Below are 24,419 nucleotides of genomic sequence, written 5' to 3'. Positions count from 1 at the left end.
TAAGGGCGTGAAATCACTTCATTTGTGTATTACAATTCTGTAAGTGTCTGTCTCTTGATTCTGTGCAGGTAATAATAATGTATGTGATTATAAAATTCTGGACTACTTCTTAAACTTGTAGGTCAAGGTTGGAGGGAAAACATGTTAAAATCATAGGGTTCTTTGTGATATCTGTGTCCAAATGAATGATAGGCTCTAAATCCAAAGTATTGATTTTCCTCAAGACCTCATCGTTCTGAGCAATTGGAGATGAACTGGAATGACCATCAGGTGCTGCCTAAACCTAAAAGTGTAAATGTGAGTATCTGGTGTGACAGTGGTTTTGGTGAGGGTGGGACTAGGTCTTAGTGTTTTTGTCCTTACTCTTGTTATCTGATAGGACTATAATGAGATTCGGGATGGATATACCGGAGAGAAAATTGGCAATGGCTGGGAAGAGAGTCAAAGTAAGACTGGAGACCAGCATCCTGGATATCATCCTGAAGGAGGTGAAGAGGAGGGCAGAAGTGGCTATAGTCCTCCGAGTAAATACGAGCAGACTGATTTATATCACCTTCCTGAAAACTTTAGGCCTTACACCAAAGGTCAGAAGCAGGAATTTAATAACCAACCAGCCAATGTAATTAAATTTACAGATCCTCAAAGGAATCATTTTCAGGTATTATAAGAACTTGACTTTCAAGGAGTTGCTTATTTGTGCCCACACATCTGTGTGTATTTAAGAAATGTATATAAGTGCAATAGTAAGATTTATTTTAAGTATAAAAATTTCTGAATGCATTTGTTGAGGCTCATGCTGAATTAGTCATTTTGTTTTCTGTTTACAATCTAATGAAAGCATGATCGTCGTAATTCAGAATTTTAAAATAGAGGCTTTATGGAGACAGTTAATTAAACACTAAAAATTAAGTTTGTTGAATAACCATTCTCATATACTGTTGCTTCTGGGTTCTACTACTTCACTGTGCTTCAGTGAGAAGCTATGTTCAGTTATCTTGATATAGTTGCAAAGCAGTAAATCTATGTAGATGACTATTTAATTACTGTGACTTTCTAGTTCACCAAATAACAAATGTAACAAATTTTAGGTCAAAGACTTCAAAATTGATATCTGTTTTATAATGATAGAGCAGTAGACAGGATGAATGCTAAGGAAAGAAACACTTTTTTTTCAAACCCTTGCATAGTTTAATGAAGTAAGACCTTAGGATACAGGTAGCTGTTTCTTAGACTTCCTTAATGACAATGAATCCTCGTTTTGCCAGTAGCTGGCAAATTCTGTGTCACCCACTGACAGGATGATTTTTTTTCTTTTAAGGTAGGTGTTTTCTTTTCTATCTCTGTAAATAGTATTCATTCCACAGAAGGTAGTGAATATTTATTACATATGAGCATGTAATGCATGTTCTTGTTACTGCATACGTGTACTTGCAATTCCCAAGCTCTTGGCATCATCTAAGTCTTTCTAAGTATTTCTCTACAGTCTTACTGGCGTTCTTGAGTGTTAGTTATGGAGTTGGTCTATTGTATGCTGAAAAGTGCAGTTAAGATATGTGAAGTTATATTTTGCAGACTTTCAGTTAACAGTGTTAAATAACAGTAAGTTATTTTAAAGCAAAGACATATGTTTAAAATTTATCATTGTACCACAGTTAACTTCCTTAAGTTCCTAAGGTATCTAATTCAGAAAATTTTTGAGGAAAAGGGCAAATCCTAATTGTCAGTTTCATTTACCGTCTTATCACAGCAATTTGGTGCATCGCAAGGCCCCGGTTGTCAAGGGCTGGAACCGTACACAGTGACATACAAGCCGTATCACACTCCTGCTCAGAACAGTGACTCGCCCGCCCAGGAGATCGCAGGGGGTGACACATTTGAAGGCCTGCAACAGCAGTTTTTAGGAGCTAATGAAAGTATGTATCAGGTTTATGTTTATTTCCTAACAACATGATTGGAGAATTTGAAACATTTTAAGCATGTTCAAGAATTATTACTTTGCTAAGTATGGTAATTGAATTGTGGTTGGTTTTTTAAAAGAGCCCTATTGTTAGAGATACATCCTGAAGTATTTATGAGTAAACTGATAGGAAGTCTAGGATTTACTTCAGGTAATACGGTATTGGGGGTGATGCTGGGTGGGGAGACAGGTGAAGCAAGACTGTGGATGTGAGTTCATAGTTGTTGACTCTGGGCGATGAGTTCGTGAAATCCACTGTGCTCTTTTCTCTACCTTCTTATGTGTTTGAAGTTTTCTGTACTAAAAAACTAAAATAGAATTTTCTGAACTGTACATTTGAGTCATTGTAGTTGGTTAAGACTTTTCATCAGCTTTGTGTTTTTCTAACTGAAGTCGAATTTGGGAAATGAAATGTACTTGTCCCTTCAGTCCTAGATTTTTTGTTATATAGAAATGTAATTTAGCAAATGAGCATTAGCATCTTAATTTTTTTCTTTGACTTTTAGAGTTTTAGTATAATAATTAGACAATGCTGACATAAATTACTTAATGGTCAGAATTTAAATTAGACTCCTATCTCAGGTTTAGTCATGTGGCACTTACCAAAAAAGTTTTTTGGATTGTATATGTATAAATATGAGAATGAGAAAAGTGCTACTAGAGCATTTTGAGGAGATAAAACACCCAGAACTAAAAATCAGAACTTGTACTCTGACCTGAAGTAGTGCTTTCATAGATCCAACTTTCATTGTCAGACTCTCTGGCATGTGAAATAACTTCTAGTTATCGTGCATGTTAAAGAAACAGTGTGATTCTACAGTGTAACGGCAAGTTTGTTTGTTAATTTGACATTTAAGAGGCAGGGGATCTCTCTCTCCCTTCTTCTCTCTCTAAAACAATGAAAAAAATGTCCTTGGGTGAGGGGGACAAAAAAAAGCAGCAGCAAGGGGCAAGTCATATTGGACATTCTAGGTTTTTCAGAGCCTGCGCCAAAGAGAAAACTGGGCTTCATGCTCTAACTTCATAGCACGGGTCCCGTCTTGCGTCGGGCTGCAGACTCACATGCCCTCGAGCGAGTCAAAGCAAATGTGGGGGTGGCCCCTCTTTGATGGTAAGTCACTCTGGACTGAAGGGATGAAGAAGTGGGCAGTGCGTGTGTCAGAGCTGGTTTTAGGCTGTGTGAGGAAGCACCACAGCCGTGGCCCAGGGTCTGGGTGTTTTCTCTCTCAGTTCCCGTGTTCTGTTGGTTGCTCTGCCTGTATAACCTTTTATTACTCTCTTAATCTGCATTTTATTAAGTTGATTTATATTCTGTTTAAGTCAGGTACACATTTGCCTGCATTTGATATTTGGAAGGTCATTAAATAATGTAATGGTAGTGCCAGATTTAGTGATTACAGCTTCCTAGCAACAGTAGTTTAAAAAGATGACTTTGAAGAGAGGTGTGGCATGTACCCTGGGTTTATTCCTGGGCTGGTCCTGTTCCAGGGCCCCAGAGGAGTTTTACTTGTAACAAAGTTTTCAGTCTTCAGTTTTTTTTGGTTTTAACCACATCTCTTTTTTTAAAAAAGAGGCTTGCTTTGTTTGCTAGCAAGTAGGAGCGCTGTTCTAGTAGAAAATGAGTAACTGTCATTGTGTAGTTGAACCATTATCCCTCTCCTATGAATCATTTTTTATTTTTCCCCCCCAGTCATTTTTAACTGGTCCTTAAAGTGACTTTAATCATTTCTGAAAGAAGATCTCAAAATCCTTTATTAATCTATTTATTAATTCAATAGTTAAGTGCCAACATAAATATGAATATAATATAATCCTCACTCCTGTTTATAAAATATTTTGTGGAGATTATCTAGAAATTTTCTGTAAAAATGGTTTTGGAGAAGCTGATGTACTTATTTTTCAATTTTATTCTATTCTGCTGTAATCGGTGTCAACGTAGGACATGTCCAAACCCGTAGGGAATTTTTGTGAGTTTATTTGAGCCAAACTGATGACATGTGCCAGGAAGCATATGTTGTGACCCGCTCCAGAGAATGGCAGTTTTGCAGCTTATTTCATACACTAGAATCAAAAGAGAAGACATAAGGAATGTGCATGAAATCCACTGGTGGTAGGTTAAGGGGGTGGGAGAACACATAACAGGAAAATCTCTAAGATTGGATACAAAGCGAAATGGAGAAACATAGGCTTGCTCCACAGTGGTGGGTGCAGGGGAGCAGCTGATGATTGACACAACACACACAGACGGTATGTGGGGAGCAGAGATCAGTGAGGGCTTCTGTGGTCTTGTGCTCTGGTGCCTGTGGCTGAGCCTTCCAGGGGAAGGAAAAGAAGATTACTCTGACATTTCAAGGGAATGTTGTCCTAGATGCATAAGAAAAATGGACAGGGCTCACTTAAGGTAAAGACTGACTTTTGCTAATGATGCTATAGGCCTGGGACATGACTACCTGCTATGACCTGCCCAGGTAGGAATTGCAATCACAACATCCTGTGTGGTTCCTTTTGGTTACGGAGCTTGTCAGGCCTGCCGTGTGCTCCCCTGAGGTTTATTGCACAGCTCCAGTTTCGTTCACATTGGTATACATTTATTTTTAGTTAACCAAAATGGTAGTGATGAAGGGTTATACTCTAAACCAATGACTTTTCAAACTTTTTTGGCAGTGACCACAGTGAGAAGTACATTTTTTACATTGAGATACTGTCTACAGTATTAACATATATATAAGTATATATTCAAAAAACAAGTTTCACAAACTATGACTCATTTGTACTACATGGTGCACTCTGATATATTCTATTATATTCTTTTTTGTTTTTATTTTTTTATTTAAGGAATACTATTCACAGTCCACTGACTCGTTTTCATGGTACTCCATTGAGTTGTATCCACAGTTTGAAAAACATTGCCCTAAATAACCACAAATTTATATTTTGGTATTATTTTATCTAATAAATTGTTTTTAATTCCAAATCAGATTCTGCAGAAAATATGCAGATTATTCAACTTCAGGTGCTTAACAAAGCAAAAGAGAGACAACTAGACAATTTAGTTGAAAAATTAAATGAAAGCGAGCGTCAAATCAGATATCTGAACCACCAGCTCCTGATAATCAAAGGTAAGATGACAGCTGCTGTTTCTGAGGTATGCTAGAGATAGGTATCCTGTTGTAAGAACCGTAGTTTAAAAATGAAGCTTAGAGAGTTGATGTACTTGTTCAGAGGAATCATAGTGAGTCAGCTAGAAGGAAACCAAACCCAGGATTTTTGACACCTTCCTTGTGGGACTACCTCTCTCCAGGACATACTACTTTGAGGTCCTTACTTTCTCCTTTTCTTTCTTCTTTCTGTTAGGCTTTTTGAATAAATGCACATAATTTAACTGTGCTGATAGCATTCTGTCGTAAAAAGTTGTTGATTAATTTATTTTGGATGAAGTATTACAATTCCCAGAGAGACTTGAGTTTAGTTTGCAAGACCTTTTCTGAGTCTACAGATTAGCATAATGTTTTAATCCAAGTAAGAGTTAGTGATCCGGAACTCCTTTAGGGTTGCCAAGGAGAAAATGGAGCCATACATGGGAGAAGCACACAGAGAAAGTACAGATTCAAATGATATTTGCTGACTCTTCGTGCTTTTTGTAGTTTTATTCAATGCTGAACTTTCACTTATAGACTGAACTCCAGCTCACTTCAGACTTAATTGATAGGGATAAAAGCTCTCTTTCTGTAATGCTCATAAAATTTATTTCAAGAGAAGAAGAACTTGTGGGTTATCATGTAAAAAGTATGCAAGAGGAATTTAAGCTTAAGTGAATTTAAGAGTTCACTGCGAGTAAGTATAAAAATAGTTACTCCTCAGATTTCTTTTTTGATTAGGGATTGTCACATATCTGTAGCTTCTCAAGTAAACAGATGCCGAAATCACTGTTAGGAAGTCTTTGTCCCCAAAGGGATACAGTGAGATTTTTGAAGGCCGTGGTCCTAGTTCTCAAAATTTCTTTTGTGGCACTCGTGCATTCTTTTTTGGATCTTTTCAAGTTTTCTCTAAATCAACTAAAATTCATTATCTGAATTAAATGGAATGAATCAACATTTATATGTAATATAGATCTGATAATCAATAGAGACTATGACAATTGGGGTTCCTTTACACTGACAAATTATTTATATGTACATTTTTAATGTTCCAGATGAGAAGGATGGTTTGACTCTCAGCCTTCGAGAATCACAGAAACTCTTTCAGAATGGAAAAGAAAGAGAGATACAACTTGAAGCACAAATAAAAGTATTGGAGACCCAAATACAAGCATTAAAAGTCAATGAAGAACAGGTAAATTTTAAAAAACTTCTCACCTGAGGATATATTTATTTTCAGAGAGAGAGGAAGGGAGGGAGGGGGAGAGGGGAGTGAGAGAGAGAGGAACATTCATCAGTCGCCCCCCACCACATGCATCCGGACCGGGGATAGAACCCGAAACCTAGGTACGTGACATGATTGAGGATAGAACCCGCAACCTTTTGGTGTATGGGATGATGCTTCAAATAACTGAGCCACCTGGCCTGGGTGGTAAATATTTTATCTTAATTATTTATGCTAAAAAATTACTTACTTTTTACCATAAATGAAAAGGTTAGGACTTCCAGCCAAAATGGAGGCATAGATAGATACACTTTGCCTCCTCGCACAGCCAAAAGAAGGACAACAAGTTTAAAACCAAAAAATAACCAAAACTGCCAGAAAATCAAACTGTGTGGTAACCAAGGAGTTAAAGAGGAAATAGTCATCCAGGTTGGTAGGAGGGGTGGAGATGGGCAGCCTGGGTGAAGCCATGGTTGAGGACCATATGGTCCCACATTTGTGTGTGGATAAAATGGGGAGCAAGACCAACTATACAACCCAGGGTTCCAGTGCAGGAAACTAAAGCCTCAAAACCTCTGGCTGAAAAAATGTGTAGGGGTTGTGACAGTGGGAGAAACTCCCAGCTTCAGAGGAGAGTTCATGGAAGAGACCCACAGGGTCCTAGAACATGCACACACCCACACACCCAGGAATCAGCACCAGAAGGGCCCAATTTGCTTGTGGGTAGCAGGGAAAGTGACTGAAAGCCAACTGAGAGCTGAGCAAGCAGCATTGCTCCCTCTAGGACCCCTCCCCCATATACAGTGCCACCACACAGCCATGTGAGTGGCCCCACTATGGTGAATACCTTAGGCTCTGCCCCTTACTACTTAACAGGTGCACCAAGACAAAGAAATATGGCCCAAATGAAAGAACATATCAAAGTTCCAAAAATAGAACTAAGTGATGAAGAGATAGCCAACCTATCAGATGCAGAGTTCAAAACACTGTTAATCAGGATGCTCACAGAAATGGTTGAGTATGGTCACAAAATAGAAGAAGTGAAGGTTACACAAAGTGAAGTAAAGGAAAATATGCAGGGAACCAACAGTGAAGGGAAGGAAACAGGGACTCAAGTCAGCAGCTTAGAGCAGAAGGAAGAAATAATCAACCAACAAGAACTGAATGAAGAAACAATTCAAAAAGTTGAGGAGAGGCTTAGGAACCTCTTGGACAACTATAACGTTCCAACATCTTAATCATCAGGGTGCCAGAAGAAGAGGAAGGGCAAGAAATTGAAAGCTTATTTGAAAAAATCACAAAAGAGAACTTCCCCAATCTGGCAAAGGAAATAGACTTCCAGGATGTCCAGGAAGCTCAGAGAGTCCCAAAGAAGTTGGACCCAAGGAAGCACACACGAAGGCACATCATAATTACATTACCCAAGATTAAAGATAAGGAAAGAATCTTAAAAGCAGCAAGAGAAAAGGAAACAGTTACCTCTAAGGAGTTCCCATAAGACTTTCTAGTTGATTTCTTAAAAGAAACCTTACAGGCAAGAAGGAGCTGGAAGGAAGTATTCAAAGTCATGAAAGACAAGGACCTACATCTAAGATTGCTCTGTCCAGCAAAGCTATCATTTAGAATGGAAGGGCAGATAAAGTGCTTCTCAGATAAGGTCAAGTTAAAGGAGTTCATCATCACCTAGACCTTATTATATGAAATGTTAAAGGAACTTATCTAAGAAAAAGATCAAACATATGAACAGTAAAATGACAACAAACTCACAACTGTCAACCACTGAACCTAAAAACAAAACAAACAAAACAAACTAAGCAAACAAGTAAAACAGGAACAGAATCACAAAAATGGAGATTACATGATGGGTTATGAGTGGTGAGGGGGAAGAATGGGGGAAAAGGTACAGGGACTAAAGCATAAATGGTAGGTACAGAATAGACAGGGGGAGGTCAAGAGTAGTATAGGAAATAGAGAAGCCAAAGAACTTGTATGACCCATGGACATTAACTAATTGGGTGAGTACTGGGGTGGGGGGCGGTGCAGGAGGGAGGGGAATAAAGGGGGGAAAATGAGACAACTGTAATAGCATAATCAATCAAATATATTTAAAAAATTTAAACAAAGGAAAAGTTTAGTTCATGTTCTGTATGGTAGGACTAAATGTAGAAGAACTTTGAAGTTTATCCCTTTTCCCATCTTAAGCCTGCAGTTCTTTCCTTTACTTTGGAGGAAGTGTGCTCTCCTCCACCCAGTCATCTACACACCGGAAACCTGGAGGAGACCTCGGCTTCCCCATTCCCCTTCATCCACCACGTTCTGCTGAGTCTCCTCATTGCTGCCCTTAAGTCCCTAATTGGGGTTTTTATCATCTATTGCAAAAATCTATTACTAGACTCTGTTCTTTTACTCTTCTCCAAAGTCTCTCTTATGGCCACATGAGTAATCTTTCTAAAACACAGTTCTGCTCATCCTTGCTTAAAGCTTCTCAGTGGCCGTGCTTTACCTGTGGCATGAGGTATGGCATCACGAGGACCATCTGACCCTGCCTATCTCATCTCTTGCTCTCCTCACACTCAAGTCTGTTTGTTGTCTTTATGTACTTGAATGTGCACAAACCTTTCCATGGCACACTGCTATTTGATTAACAAGTCCCTGCTCATGGTTTTTTTTTCCCCCCAAGTCTCCCCTGTTCTCCTCCCCAAACCAACACCAAGCAATTCTCAGACACCAGCCAGGCTTCAAAGAATTCATCAGTTCTTATACTGTCTGCACCAACCTCGGATGCCAGTTGTCACCAGAGGTTCTTACCTATACTTCTGACTGACTCGTTATAAATCAGAGGTTCCCTTGACCCCCTCCTGGGTCCCATTAATTTGCTGGAGGAGCTCATAGAGCCCAGAGAAATGTTTTACTTACTAGGTCAGCACTTTATTGTAAAAGGATATAACACAGGAACAGCCAGATGGCAAAGATGCGTAGGGCAAGGTGTGGGGAAAGGGTGTGGACTTTCATGCCCTCTCCAAGTGCCACTCTCCCTGCATCTCCACATGTTCTCCAGCTCAGAGGCTCTCTGAACCCTGTCTTTTTGGGTTTTTGTGGAGGTGCACTGAATAACATGGCTGATGAAATCTTTGGCCACTGGTAATTAATGCAGCCTTTAGCCCCTCTCTTCTCCCTGGAGGTCAGGGGTTGAGACGGTAAATTCCAGTCCTCTAAGCACATAGTTGGTTCCATTGGCATCCAGCCTGCATCCTTAGGTGAAAAGTCAACCTGGGTAACATAACAAAAGACACATTTAATCTCTCTGAACACTTAGAAAATTAGGATGGAGACCAAATATATATTTCTTAGAAATCACAATATTGCAGTAGATTGTTAGCATTTAAAATTTTTTGAAAACTGATAAAACTATTAGATTTAAAAAATGTAGCATAAATAAAAGAATAAAAGAAACTAACAGAATCACTAAGTGTTCTGGTTTTCTGTTGTTGCTCTAACAATTACCCAAAACTTAGTGGTTTAAAACAACACAAATTTATTATGTTACAGTTCTGGATGTCGGAAGCCTAATACAGGGACCTCACTGGGTTAAAACGAAGGTGTCAGCAGGGCTGCGCTGCTTTTTGGCAGCTCTGGGAGGGAATTCATTTTCTCTCCTTTTCCAGCTTTGAGAGGCTGCATGCAAAGGGTTAATGGCCGATTTCCATCCTCGGAGCCAGAAGTCTGGCTCTGACTTTTGTAAAGCCTCAGTTTTCCTCATTTAAGCACCATTGTGGATACATGGGGCCTACCTGGGTAATCCAGGATAATCTCTTTAGTTTAAGGTCATCTGTTCAGCAACTTAAATTCAGTCCACAATCTTCAATTTTTCTCGTGCCATGTAATATAAGATATTTACAGGTTTTGGGGATTAGGATATGGACATCTTTGGGGAGTCAGTTTTTAGTTTACTGTGCCATTATTTTGCAACCGTTCAATTATACCTTTCAAAACTTTCTTCTTAGTAAGTGACTGTTGACAGGTTTTATTAGTCTTTCAAGTTGCCATTTTTCTGTGACCTGACATTTGGGTTGACCCCCACACTTGGCTCACAGAGCAATGCAAACAGCACTTGGACCAGTGTAGTAGCTGCACATCTCTGGTCTGGTACCCACATTGCCATCTCAGCTAACTACAGATTTTTTTTCTCAGTGAATAATGTTTGCAGCAACCATGGGCCTCATGGGCCTGGGGAGCTCCCAGTTAGGGAAGTCTTAAGGAACTACAGCCACCATGGGGAGACCCTTTCTTTGTCACTAAAGCATGGTTGATTTTTAAAGTACATAAAGAGAGCACAGAGTCAAAATACTGTAAACATGGATAATCCTGTATCTTCCTACTAGATGATTAAGAAGTCCAGAACCACGGAAATGGCTCTGGAGAGCCTGAAGCAGCAGCTGCTGGACCTTCACCGGTCTGAGTCCCTCCAGCGAGCCCGGGAGCAGCACGAGAGCGTCGTGATGGGCCTCACCAAGAAGTACGAAGAGCAGGTGTCGTCCTTGCAGGAGAAGTTGGATGCTACGGTGACTGCTCTTAAGGAACAGGTCAGGATGATTTCAAACGAGCAGCTATCATCATTAAGTAAGCTGGTTATTTCTTGTAACTGACATTTTGTGGTTCTCCATATAGAAATTTTGGATGTTTGCAGTAGGTTTTCAATTGTAAGTAAAACTTTAAAGGCAAAGATTTTTTTTTTATGAATACATCCTGAATCAGGCATAATTTTGGAAATCCCTCCTCTTGTAGTATGTTCTCACACTACTAGTCGTTTCCTTGTTGAATATTTTTACAAATTGCTGATATTGTCCCAGAATAAATCCAGACTGAAAGGAATGAGTGTTTTGGGAGATGGGGTGAACTTGAGGTTGGTCTGGGAGCTTAACCACTGGAAAACCTTTCTTGGGTCTCCCAGCATTTGGTAAGAAACCTTCATTAAGGCTTGTCTAGAACTGGTTCTTGAGAGAAGTTCCTTTTGAGAATAGTATAATAAAATAGGGGAGGCAGTCTGATCTAAAATTGGTGAGGTTTGAAACTTGAGCATATTTCACAGTTTTTATTGTTTTTTGTTTTTTTTTTTAAGATTTTATTTATTTATTTTTAGAGGGAAGGGAGGGAGATAGAGATAGAGAGAGAAACATCAATGTGCGGTTGCTGGGGGCTATGGCCTGCAACCCAGGCATGTACCCTGGCTGGGAATCGAACCTGGGACACTTTGGTTCCCAGCCCGTGCTCAATCCACTGAACTACGCCAGCCAGGGCTAGTTTTTATTGTTTTTGCCCCAAAGGGAATAAAATAGTGTAAGTTGACAGTGAGTCGGGGTGGGTTCGCTGTGCTCCAAAGCTTCAGGTAATCATTCTAACGAATAAGATTTCAGAGTGCAGTTTTCTTAATGTAATTTCAGAATTAACTTAACCCAAACAAATGGAAGAAGAAGAGTAAGACGTGAGGGTGTGGGAAATTCCACTACACTTAAAATTCATCTTGATTTGTGTTCTTATTTCTTATTTATACAGCTGACTCTTGAGTTTTTCCATTATTTAGGTAGAGCTATATAAGATGCATTATTGGCAATAATGATTGTGTACTCTGTTATTTTATTTTTATGTGTACTTATATGAGTTTTTATTAGCTTTATTTTCCTAAAGTGTTTTTATTCTCTTTATATAGAAAATTATTGTGAATTTGCTCAGCATGGAATATATATAGGACTGGGGAAAGACAAAGGCCATGCCGAACTGTTGAAAGTGTACTTTACATAATATTTAGATGAAATTTGAGATACAGTTTTACTAACTTTGTCTATGTTTGGGTGATAGTGTTAAAGTTAGGCTTGGAGATTCGTCCTCCGTGGATGACGAGAGGGTGGAGTCTGGTGGTTTTTCCATCCTGGGTTACTCCTGGGTCTCTCCACTCTCGGCTGACTTAGACACAATTACACGGAGGGCTGGGAGGAGTTCCTAGTGTACTCAGCACCCCCACTCCGCCCCCTTCAGTAGAAAGAGCTAGACTGGAACACAGAACGAAGTCTTGATTGGGCTTCCGACTATAAACTGAAGGTGTCGATTACGGTCTTTTTTCCACTTTTATATTCTGTGGTGGGTTTCTTTTCTATTCTTTTTTTTTTTTAAACAGAGCCTAGCACTGACGTAGTCCTCCACATGTATTTGCATAACTGCTTTGCAGAGTGCTTGTTCTAAAGTGTTTGTAGTTTTTTTCTTTCTGGAAGTGTTTCTAGCTGTGTCCCTTTGTGCTGTCTGTTTGCTATCATTTTCCTCAGTAGCATTTCGAGTGAAAGGTCAACCCATATTATATCAGAATTGAAACTGAGATTCCTGATTCTAGCCGTGCTGCGAGAATCAACCAGGAGCTAGGGAGATGTCTGCCTGTAATCTGAAAAATGCATGAGTGTGTTCTACACAGAGAAGGTTGATTTAGATTTTCTTACATAATTGGTAACTATATATACATTCCATGTTTTACCCCTCTTTTTCTTTATAAAAGTTATTAAAGAGGGAGGTGTCAATTATTTCCCTTTGGGGTAAATGTTTTCCCACGACATTCTATTCAGCAGATTACAAAGAAAAGTAAAACAAGTCTTGGAAAGGAGTAGTGAGGTAAAAGTAACTGGAGAATTCAGTAGATGAACTTGAATACGTTCACCAGGGTCTAGGTTCTGAGCGACTCTCATGGACTCACACACGACTCTGTAGCCATGGACTATGTGTTTTACATTCATAGTGTGAACAGAGCAGATGCTCACACAGGGTAGGTTTTCCTAGTTAGAAAGTTCCCTAGCCTGGCATCTTCTAAGGCAGTTCATGGCTAGGCTCCAGGGAATTGATGAATCCTGTGAAACTGGATATGATTTTTGGAGGGGGTTTGTGTATATGCAGTCTTTTTGAGATGACTTGAGCTTATTCAGATTTTTTAAGAAGTTCATACCTTCCCTTGCAGAAGGTTGACAATTACTGCTTTATGAAAAACACATTCTTGGTGGGAAAGGACTACAGTTGTAGACTGATTATATTATTTCATGTGTGGAGCAAACCTCCATTGACCAACAGCTAAGCATGAGGATGTAAACAGGCTTATGTATATTTAATTATATTTTGATGGACAGAGTTCAACGCCAGGATTGCCTAGTTTAGCAACCCATGATACAGTTAGAGTTTTTTATTTTTTTATTTTGAATGTCTCTTTAGTATATTTTGAGAAGTATATGGCTTGTAAAATTAATTATGAATTTAGTGTTTTCCTTCAGCCAGCATCAGCTTTTCTGGATAGAAAGGATTGCACATACAACACATTATAACAATTCTTTTTACTTTGGCTGAGTTTTAGATTTCGCAGTGTGATGGAGAAGATGAGAATAAATGAGCCTCTTGGAGCTCGTAGTGTTCCTTTGGTGACAGAACTCTCTAGTAGCAAACTGCCTTCTGTCTCTCTAATTCACAGAGGTGTCGTGTTCTAAGATCTCTGGTTGTCACTCCAAACCGCGCCTCCTGTTTGTAGAAGTGTCGTGGGAAGATCTCTAATTTTCTCCTTGGTGGTATGAAACCTGTTTTCACTCTGGTCATCTTGAAACCTGTAGCTTTTGTTGAAGTCATGGACTTGGGTTCCTATGTCAAGACCTTCACCTGATTTATTTCCTACCTTTCTTTTAATGTTATCATTAAAGGCTCAACTGTAAACACATGGTGTTGGCTAAGGGACTCTCTGTGTACGTGTGTGCCCTGGAGATCTATTCACTTTTATCTGCTTCCGTGGATCCAGCTGTCATTCTTTTTTATTACGACACTTCTCTTTTTCAGTCTTAAAGGATGTCTGTCTGCATTTGTCTTGAATTGAGTGTTCTCATTTCTCAAGCTAATCATGGAAAAGATGGAACCATTCATTTTGTTTTATTTGTATGTATGTGTGTTTAAATTACAGTTTTATGAGTATAATCTGTTTTCTTGAACTTGTCAACAGAAAAAAGCATGGTTTAATTGATTGCTGCACATTGTCAAATTATTGCCACGGCCTGCCTTTTGTTTACCATGTATTTCATATCTACCTTTTTTTAAAAAATCAGTTTGCAGTCTCTTGTAAAATCTCTCATGACCTCCCTAGCATGTAACTGTTAGCTGTCTCCCCACCCCTTCCTGCACACGCGCTCACACTGTCATTATTAATATGAGCTCGTTCATTGTGTTTGCTGTGCTACTCCGGCGCTTTAGGACCATGCTTCTCACGCTGGCCCAGGAATCAGCAGCAGTGTGCCAAGAGGTTTACAGTGTTGAATAAACATGGACCAGTTTCCAGCAGCTTTATTTTGTTCAAAAATTCGGTAGAAAAAATTAAAGCAAACATAGCTACATTATGAAGTAGAATACAAAATTCACACAAATTTTTAAGCTGAAACAGACTTCAGAATCTCTTTTCTTTGCCTAAGAACACTGTCACCATCCTTATTGTTCTTGGGGTTGGTGTCTTTAAGGCTTTACTGGGCTTTAGGTTGTCCTGTGGATCTGGTGCCAAACACTTTCTTTCTGCTTCAAAACCCTTTCTTGATATTCCTCTTCTACTTACTTCGTCAGGCTTTTCCAGGTAACTTTAACCAATTGTTAATACCTTAATTTACTCCGCTGCCCCTCTCATGCTCCTTTGGCCTGGAATCAGCCTGCGAAGCCTTTTGTAAGCAAGAGGTGATGATTTCTTCTACGTGGGCTTGGCCCTCCCGTGACTCACAGCTTCCCATGTACATTTTTTTTTGAAGAAACTTGAATACATTATTACATGCTCTGTATTTTCTGGGTATCCCCATACAGTTACACCCATGCCTGCGTGCATTCCCGTGCGCACACACATACTTAGCTTTCAGCATCTTTTTGTAGCCCACACTATGTGTAAGGCACCACAGAGGCACCTGCAAGGAGGCTGTTAAGAGAAATGAGACATGTAAGAGGTAGAAAGGAAAACATGAGAGAAACAAATCAAGTTTAAAAGGTGTTCAGAAGAGGGAGAGGTTATTTTTGGCTGCTCAGAATAGAACGATCTTTTGGATGTTCAGAGTCAAGTGAGTTTGCGTGTGTTTATCTGTGTCCTCGCTGTGCTGGGAGACAGAGGCCACCCATGGCTCAGAGTCAGCGTGGTCTGCCTGCATATGTGTACGCACACTCACACCAGCAGTGTGAACTGCAGGTAGCAATGCAATACATTTCCTTTGGCTTGAATAGGATGTAATTTTAGAACAGCAGTGTCTTGTAAATGTATCGCAGAAAGGAACTTTAGAAATCATGAAATTCAACCTTTATTTTGTAATTACAAGAGAAAAAACCGAGAAGTTGATGAGTTGCCCGAGATCACGCGACTTTGTCTGCCTGACTCCCAGTCTCGTGCACTTCGCCAGTAGGAGACGGGGTGCTGCCATGTGGAGATTTCATATTTGATGTAAAACCCAATTATGTGTGATACTTGTTAGTTTGATGTTTAACAACTGGTCATGAAAATGACTCTTGAACACTCTTTCTGTTTAGGAAGACATTTGCTGTCATTTGGAAGATAAGGTGAAACAACTGGAAAGGAATCAGGAAGCAACCAAACTAGAGAAGACCGAGACCATCAACAGACTGACGAGAAGCCTGGAGGAGAGTCAGAGGCAGTGTGCCAGCTTGTTGCACTCAGGTGGGCGTCTGGGCGCGCGACTGTGTCCCCAGGGAGGCCGGTATATGATGCAGAGAGAACACAGTAGGATCCTTGAATTATAAAAATCAAGAAAAAATAGCAAAATCATGGGTGACAATTTTTTCAACATTGTTATGCATATATGTGTAAGGTATAGTGCACATTCATTAGATAATTTGGAAAATTCAGGCAAGCATAAAGTAGAAAATAAAAATAACTGATAATTCTGCTTGCCCTGGTTGGGTGGCTCAGTTGGTTGGAGCATTGTCTTGCACACCACAAAAAAAGATGCAGGTTCAGTCCTCGGCCAGAGCTCATGCCTCGGTTGTGGTTTCGATCCCTGGTCAGGTGTGTACAAAAGCCAGCTGATTGATGTCTCTCTCACTCTCTGCCTCTCTGTCTCTCTCAAATCAATAAACATATCTGTGAGGGTTAAAAAAACCTTTAAAAAAATAAAAATAGCCAATAATTCTACTGCACAGATGTAACTGTTGTTAGCATTTGAATGTATTTTAAGTGAAAGGAATGCACACGCACAGATAATTTCCTGCTTTTGAAAATATACCAAAGCGGAATGTTCAAAAATTGAATAATAAAATATACGTGATAAGGTAGATTTTGTCTCTGAAAGCTAAAAATGATATGAAATCCCGTTATATTTTTGGAATTGATCTTTGATCATATAGTTCCCTCATTTTGGTTAACTTCTATAATTTTTTTCCCCTCTCACAATGGAGTAGGCACCTACCTGGTCAATTGAAGCCAGTGAGTTACAGTTTTTGTCCTGCTTAAGCTTTCTCCTGTGGTCTCCATGGTGTTAAGTCTGAGAAAGTGTTTCTTACTAATTTCAGCAGTACTTTTATTTCCTATTAATTTTTATTAAATGATATTAGAATAGAAGACAATAAAATAACCAAATGTATACACAAGCACGACCATACAGAAAACACAGCACTGTTTACTGGTGAGCAGCTCACACTGTGCAAATGGCTCGATGGCTATTTACTCACTGGTTATGAGAGCCGTGCTTTGGCATATTAAATCAGTTCTGACTGTTGGTACAGTGTAAGAGTGGGTTATTCAAAAGTTGAAAGTGCTAACATCAAAGACTGTCTAAATAGGTGTCCGTATGCTTCGCTGGGGGCAAAATTTGGACCACGCTCTACACAGGTGCCCCCTCCCTGTTTGGTTTTGTATTCCTTTGTTTCCCTTGCCATTAAAGGCTTTGAAAATATGATTTTCTTCAGTTGCATAATATGCCATCATTACTTTGCGTAAGCATTTCCCAGATGCTCATTTTCTTTTGAGGAAACCCAATAAAGTCCCTTTTAAATGGGAACCCTCTCAAAAAAAAGATAAAAGAAATAAACAAAGAAAAGAATTAAATGGGAACTTCCCTTGGTTACTAAAGTTTCAGAAGCATAATCCTAATAGGCTTCTTTCACATGGAGGTCAGGGTGGTGGAAATAAAAGCATTTAGAAAGAAGCTAAGGGCAACAAGATGTAGTTTTCTTATTAGAGGGTGGAAATGGGTTCTGAAGAAATTTTGCTTTGGCTTTCTATGAGTTGGAATGTTATGCCCCTGTTAAAGGACTTCTGGAGTGTTCAGGTCTGTAGGCGTGGCCGATTTGGTTCATAGCAAGGTCACTGTAACGATTTGGTTCAACTTCCCAAGGACCTATGGGGAGCCATATTAAACCCTGGAAATGTGTGGGCCAGACCTATGCCCTCTGGGTCCCACTGGCTATTTCTTTGTGCTCCTGAAAAGATAATAAAAAGGAAATAATGCAGAATTCTACCTTCTGTTGTCTCAGTGGATTTGTGTCTTCTGTACATTATCCGTGCTTTAGCCATTTACATTGGTGTATTCTATGACTCTTTCCCCCATAGGCTCAGTACAGGAGGTGGCTCAGCTGCGGCTACAGCTGCAGCAAGCACAAAAGGCTCGTGCTATGAGTGAAAACATGAACAAGACTTTGCAGGTGAGTGATGCCCCCTGGAGGAGAATTTGGGTAACTGAATTATATCACCTTGATGAACCCTGGATTTCTCTGTATAAAAAAGGGGGTTGGACCATCTCCAAAGCAGCCCATGAGAGTTGCTCACAATCTCTCCCACACAGCTGGGTAGTCAAGCCCAGGTCTGCCTGTGGGTGTGTCCCAGAGATAAGGTTACACACAGGTGTGGGAAACCTACGGTGTGGCTGCGGTCCTATCGCATCCTCCTCCAGTGCTACTTAGATTTTCTGCTGGAGGAAAAGGAAAGTACTGGAGGAAGAGGTCCAGTGTTGGCGCCACTGGAAGGAGGGATTTTGCCTTTTTACCACTGGCAGGATATAAAGTGCAGCATGTTGGAAAACCAGTCTACTCTGTCTTCTCTACGGAGCCAAAAAGTGCTGCCACCAGTTTCCCAGCTCAAGGGACACTTTTCATGGAGGACAAAATGTGAGTGAGGGAGATGTGAGAGAAACTACTTGCATTTGCTCTCTCATTCATTTATTCATTCGTTCATTCAGTCTACTGGAAAACCTGATTCATGCTGGTCTTTACAAAGTTATTTTTAACATGTGCTAAAACGTATTTGAAGAAGCGTTATGTGAAGCATAGATAGAATGATTCCTTTTCATAGGAAAATGATGAAAGTAACTTTGAATAATTTTGTGTTTTAGGAAGAATTAACAGAACTAAGAGATGAAATTTCTCTCTATGAATCTGCTGCAAAACTAGGAATACTTCCAAGTGACTCAGAAGGAGAATTAAATACAGAACTCACTGAATCATACGTGGATTTGGGTATTAAAAAAGTCAACTGGAAAAAATACAAAGTTCAGAGGTATTGAGAAAACAGTTTACTGTAGAAGAGCCCACAGTAATAAAACTTGGGATGCTCGGTAAACAAGGGGCACCAGGCATGAGGCGAGCTGACGGGGGTTCTGGAATGTGGGCCATGTGTGTTAGTAACTCCTCATGAAGTGTGAATGTCTGAGATCAAAATGAACAGCAGCCTCAAGGATCGATATTGTACCCGCTTCAACACCAGTGGGCACATCAGTTTTAGTAAGGTAGCTAAAATTAATTTAGCTAAAACATAGAAAGTAACTTCTATAGAAGAGATCATGTATCTGTTTTACTATTAAGGTGAAACATTTTTTTATTAATATTCTGTGTTGAAAGCAGGTACCTGACATTTATCAGTGGTATGTGAAAAAAATAAGCATTGATATTCTGTAGGAATCTTACCATGGCCTTACTTTTAAAATAAGGATTTTGGCCCTGGCTGGTGTGGCTCAGTGCGTTGGGCGTCATCCCGCAAGGTGAAGACTCGCTGGTTCGACTCCCAGGGCACATGTCTGGGTTGTGAGTCAGGTCCTAGGTTGAGCCATGTGAGAGGCAACCAGCTGGTACTTCTCTTACACATCAATGTTTCTCTATCTCTCCCTCCCTACCCCTCTTTCTAAAAATAAATAAACATCTTTAAAAAATAGGGATTGTCTTTTATGCTACTGCTTAACACAGATATTTTAGCAATCTTATAGAAGGGATTAAAGTCTTGCCGTCCCTCCCAGGGACTGATGGGGGAGGAAGTGGTGGTAGTAGAGCAAAGAGTATATTTAGGAAATCATTAAACACTTAAAAGATGAATGGAGGAGAAGATGTACATTTTTGAAGCACTTGCTCTTTGGAAGGTGTGATGCAAGGCTCTGGGAGCAGAGTGGAGTAGATGGACATACCCTTCCCAAAGCTGGTTTACGATTTGTCTGGTGGGGGAGAGGAAGATACACCTGTAAGCAGCTAAGTACTCTGTGTTAATGTTGTGCTTGGTGTACAAAGGGGTGTTTATCCTTCCCTCTGCTGGTCTGGGATAAGGCGAGGCATGGCTGTTTGGAAGAGATTGCATTCAGACTAAGGGAAACCTTTCTTGAATGCATTTGGCTCATACCAGCCCCATCTGGTTTCTAGTTCAAGGCTGAGTTTACCACATTATTGTTTAGTGAGAGTGTTTACTACCTGTTGTGTTTCAGGCATTGTGAAGCTAAATACAAGTATAGAAATGCCCTGAAGGGTTTGCTTTACAGTGTTTTGGAACTTACGCAGTTTACTACTGGATTCCGTTTTCAGAACTGTAGGATGAGATTCATTACATTGAAAACTTAAGTTATTGGGTTACACTGTGAAACAAGATGTTAGTTTAGTAAGGCTCCAGTTGTCCGGAGGTCAGTCTTAGGGACCATCACCTCCAAAGACCACAGCGACAATCTGGAAGAAAGCGAAGCAGAAAAGCGAGCAGAACTAAACCGTGTGGTCTGTTTAGTGGGAGTCACCGTCAGGCCATATTGACTTGGATTTGTTTGCGCCCCGAGCATTATCTGGCTCCCTGACTGATGGAAGGGTAGCTGGGGCGGGGACTGGGCGGGGGCTGCCACGGTGCAGCCAGGCTGCTCGGCCTTTTCGCCAGGGGAGAACTGGAGGAACACATCACAGCCCACACTCACCAAGCCGTCCAAGAAAGCCTTCAGCTTGGTTAGTTAATGAACGTGAAAGAGGATGTAGGTGTTATATGAATTTTTTAGATTTATATAAAATTTTAAAGTTAAAAATGTCATCTGGAAAATTGACTACTGTGAACACCTCATTTCCTGTTAATGCCAGATTACCTCTACTGGGCAAATGAAAGGAGCTTGGGCTTCAGATCCAGGTTTTGTTTTGAATCATAGTTTTGCCATTTATTAGGAGCTTTATGATCTTGGGCAGGTTTCTTGACTTTTCTGAGCCTGTTTTCTTTGCAGGCTTTTTCTATTAAGTGGATTATAGCATATACCTTGGGGGTGAAAGTGAAGATTAAAATAGATAATGAATATGAATGGTAATGAATAATGAGTAGATAATGAATAATGAATAAAGGGCCTTATGTAATATGTTTCAGTAGATGGTAGCTATTCTATTATTATTTAAGAGATGATTCATTAAAACATATCATCAATCAGATTTTATATTAATCCAGTTTCAACTCAACACACACTTTATAAAAAGTTCTTGATCCTCATCTCCACCTTGACAAAAGCATCAGACCCATTATCATCATATTAGAATTGGAAAAACCAGAGCTCAGAGAGCTAAACTCTTCTGCTCAGGAGGACAGACCATTATCAGCAGAGCCAGTACTTGAATCCAACATGTAACTGTCATGTAAACCTGTTGTTTCATATTCATGTGACAGTCAAACCTTTTGGCCTTAAGACGTCATTCTTTATGTGTTTTATTTTAGAGGATTAAAATAAATGCCAGAAAAGATTCATGCCAAAAAAGATTCTTTCCAATATGCTATTTTATTTTAATTTGTGCCATAATTAGCTTGGGAATTAGGTAAATGATAGTAATATGTGTATATATATCTTTTCAAGTAGACTGACTTCATCATGATGTCTACCAAAATGTATTCTGCCCTTGCCCTTTGTATTTAATTAGTCCCTATAGCCCAAATCCTATCGTAAGTTAAAGCCCATTCCCATAGACAGTAAACCTGAGGCATCACATCACTGTTGTAGTGAAAGGAGTGCCAGCCGTGGTCAACTGGGAAAGTGGAGAATAACTAAAACATAGTGGGCCATCATTGAGGCTCAGGGAGAAGGAATTCAATGAAACACAGGATATGTGAAGAAAGGCTGAGTTTATAGTCATCCCACCCACCAGCAGCAGTTTAACAGATAAGAATTCAGTTTTGAGGAAAAAGTAAAAATATTTATTCTTAAGTCAGAGTGAGAGGAGATATGAGAGAGATTTGTACCTTTTCCTCTGCTGAACTGTGATTCTTAGAACAAGAGGAAGCTACAGTTTTCCTAGTGTCGAGAATTTTAGTTCTTCGTGGACTTGAGCTGCTTTCAGATCACTGACCCATTATCAGTGGCTCCAAGCTTATATTCCCAACTACTACCTCCCTCAAGCTACCGCCTAGTGAATTTGAAGGGTTTAGCTTCAGCGTTCTATTTCACATTTGTGGAATTTGAGTAACTAAATCTGCATGCAGTTCGCAGACAGCTTCCCCTCTTCCTTATTATAGTTGGCTGCGAAGCTCAAATAATAAACATTTAACAAGTGGAATGCCTATTCCCTTTGGTCTTCTCAGCAGGCTTCATAAAGGACTACAGTTTATTTGGACTCAGGGGAACCAACTTCCACAGGGCTCTGGAGTGAGCGCTGTGCAGGACTGGTCACCACCACTGACTTTTTCCCTCTTGAGAAAGAAGAGAAAATTATTTTAGCAAGCACTTTTTCTGCTCTCTGACTTGGCTCCCTCTAGGAGTACATGATATGCTATTTCAGTGGTCAGCATTCAGTAAGAAAAGAAATGAGGAGTGCGTAATTTGTTAACTGGGCAAAATGAGTGTGCTGCTTCAAGTTAGTTCACTGTGCCTCACAGCATGGGAAGAGGCACTGTAATATATTTTCTATTTTCTGTTTCTTTTTTCTCTTTTTTTATTGTTCGAGTTACAGTTGTCCCAACTTTCTCCCAACATATTTCTTATATTTATATTCTTATATTTATATATAAAGATAAGTGGTTTAATGTAGCATATTGGAAGGAGCACCTTTTATAATACTAAAATGATCATCGTGTATTCTACATTCTTGCTCTCTGTATGTGTGTATATGTATACACAGTATATATATGAGGTCTGTCCAGAAAGTATTCAGCCATGTAATATGAAAAATGGAGACATTTATTGAAGAAGATACAAGATACAAGCAACATTGTACATAGTACAAAGGACAATGACACCTCAGTCCCCTTCAAAGTTATGATCTTCTTGAGGAAATGTGGTCCATTGGCAGTGGATTGATCAAGTCATTAGCAACTGTAGCATGATGTCCCTTCTGCTCTGGTAGTAGAAGTGTTAGAATGAGTTTTGCCATGACACATTTCATGCCAAGATCCTGCATCAAAATCTTGGACACAGTAGTTTTGGGACTCCCCACATCAACTTCTAGTTCTCGCACTGTGAGTTGCTGATCTTTGTTGATTGCAACTGTATGCATTCAACATTCTCAGGTGGTCTGCTTGTTGCAGGCCTTCCAGAACATGGATCACTTTCAACAGATTCTCGACCATCTTTGAAGCATTTGTGGCACATTTTTATTTGCATTGCACTCATTGTATCACCCCTGAAAGCCTTCTGAGTCATCCGAATAGTTTCCATGGAGGAATGGTCAAGCTTAACACAAAATTTGATGAGATTCGTTGCTCTTTTTGCTCAGTCATTTTGAATGTGATGGCCACACAGTACACAGGCTGAATCAATGGCGTCTATTGCCTCCACTGATCAGTACAGTGAAGTTGTCGTTGTTCACATGTGTGCATTCCAGTTGACTCTCCTTGGCTGCCAGGTTACAGTGATTTCGTGCAAACCGTTCTTGTTAGGTTGACAATGGCTCAACTTTTTCCAGACAGGCCTCATATATTCTCATATTTTGTTTAAAATCATCTGAAACTGAAAACAGTAAAAATTTTAAATCAGATACTGTTTATTCTTTTTTAAGAAATAGATGTTACTTTTTTAGAACAGTTATAGATTTGCAAAAAAAATTAATATAGTACAGAGTTCCTGTGTACTCTGTACCCATTTTGCCCTATTAAGACTACATCAGCACAGTATATTTGTTATACTTTACAAACTAATATTGATACAATATCATTATTAATATATCCATCATTGATTTAGATGGTCTTGGATTTTAGTTGATGTCTTTTTCCTGTTCCAGGATCACATCATGTATTTAGGAGCCATATTTCCTTAGGTTCCTCTGGAATTTCCTCATTTTTGATGACCTTGACAGTTTGGAGACATACTGGTCAACTTTTGTAGGTAGCCCCTGGAATTGATGTTTATCCCACAATTATGCTTTCCTCATGGGTTTTGTGGTTAGTATCACAGGGATGAGGTTCTGTTTTTATATTAAGCATACATACTATCAATATTTCTTTCAAAAGTAATTTTTCCTTTATTATGGAAAAAATAGAAAATATAGGTTAAGAAAACAAAATCAAAAGCACCCACAGTCTTTTCCTCTCATAAAGAAAACCACTTATATCATTTTGGTATATAATTTCCATATCTGTTTTGATGTTTCTAAGAGATAAAATAAGAGTATACTGTTTTATAATGAGCCTTAATACATTCTGAAATCTTTAGATTTTGGTAAATGTTGTTACATATATTTACTAACTAGTAGGTGGATGAATGTAATGTAGTTTAGTTAGTAATACACTGTTTAAAATTTTTAAATGATAAATAACACAATATTATTTTTGCAAGCATCCTTGTAGTCAAATCTTTATTCATATCTTTGGATTATTTCCTGGAGATGTGGAGAACTATTCTTGCTAAAGGGTGTGTGC

The 24,419-nt window shown here is 39.4% G+C and overlaps 1 protein-coding gene across 1 annotated transcript in view; it reads left to right on the top strand.

The window, feature by feature from the left end:
* Positions 1 to 24,419, top strand: part of CEP152 (centrosomal protein 152) — a 90,733-nt gene that overhangs the window by 17,113 nt on the left and 49,201 nt on the right. The window contains exons 4-12 of the mRNA XM_045822934.1: positions 225 to 297; positions 380 to 658; positions 1,748 to 1,913; positions 4,936 to 5,076; positions 6,150 to 6,289; positions 10,702 to 10,902; positions 15,878 to 16,025; positions 17,916 to 18,007; positions 18,694 to 18,857. Of these exons, the coding sequence (XP_045678890.1) occupies positions 225 to 297; positions 380 to 658; positions 1,748 to 1,913; positions 4,936 to 5,076; positions 6,150 to 6,289; positions 10,702 to 10,902; positions 15,878 to 16,025; positions 17,916 to 18,007; positions 18,694 to 18,857 (1,404 nt within the window). The remainder of the gene's footprint in view (positions 1 to 224; positions 298 to 379; positions 659 to 1,747; positions 1,914 to 4,935; positions 5,077 to 6,149; positions 6,290 to 10,701; positions 10,903 to 15,877; positions 16,026 to 17,915; positions 18,008 to 18,693; positions 18,858 to 24,419) is intronic.

Source organism: Phyllostomus hastatus, unplaced genomic scaffold (genome assembly GCF_019186645.2).
Source record: "Phyllostomus hastatus isolate PE091 unplaced genomic scaffold, TTU_PhHast_1.1 phas_scaffold_501, whole genome shotgun sequence".
Lineage (NCBI taxonomy): Eukaryota > Metazoa > Chordata > Mammalia > Chiroptera > Phyllostomidae > Phyllostomus > Phyllostomus hastatus.
Note: the sequence above shows the minus strand (reverse complement) of the source record. Positions and strands in the feature narration are given on the sequence as shown.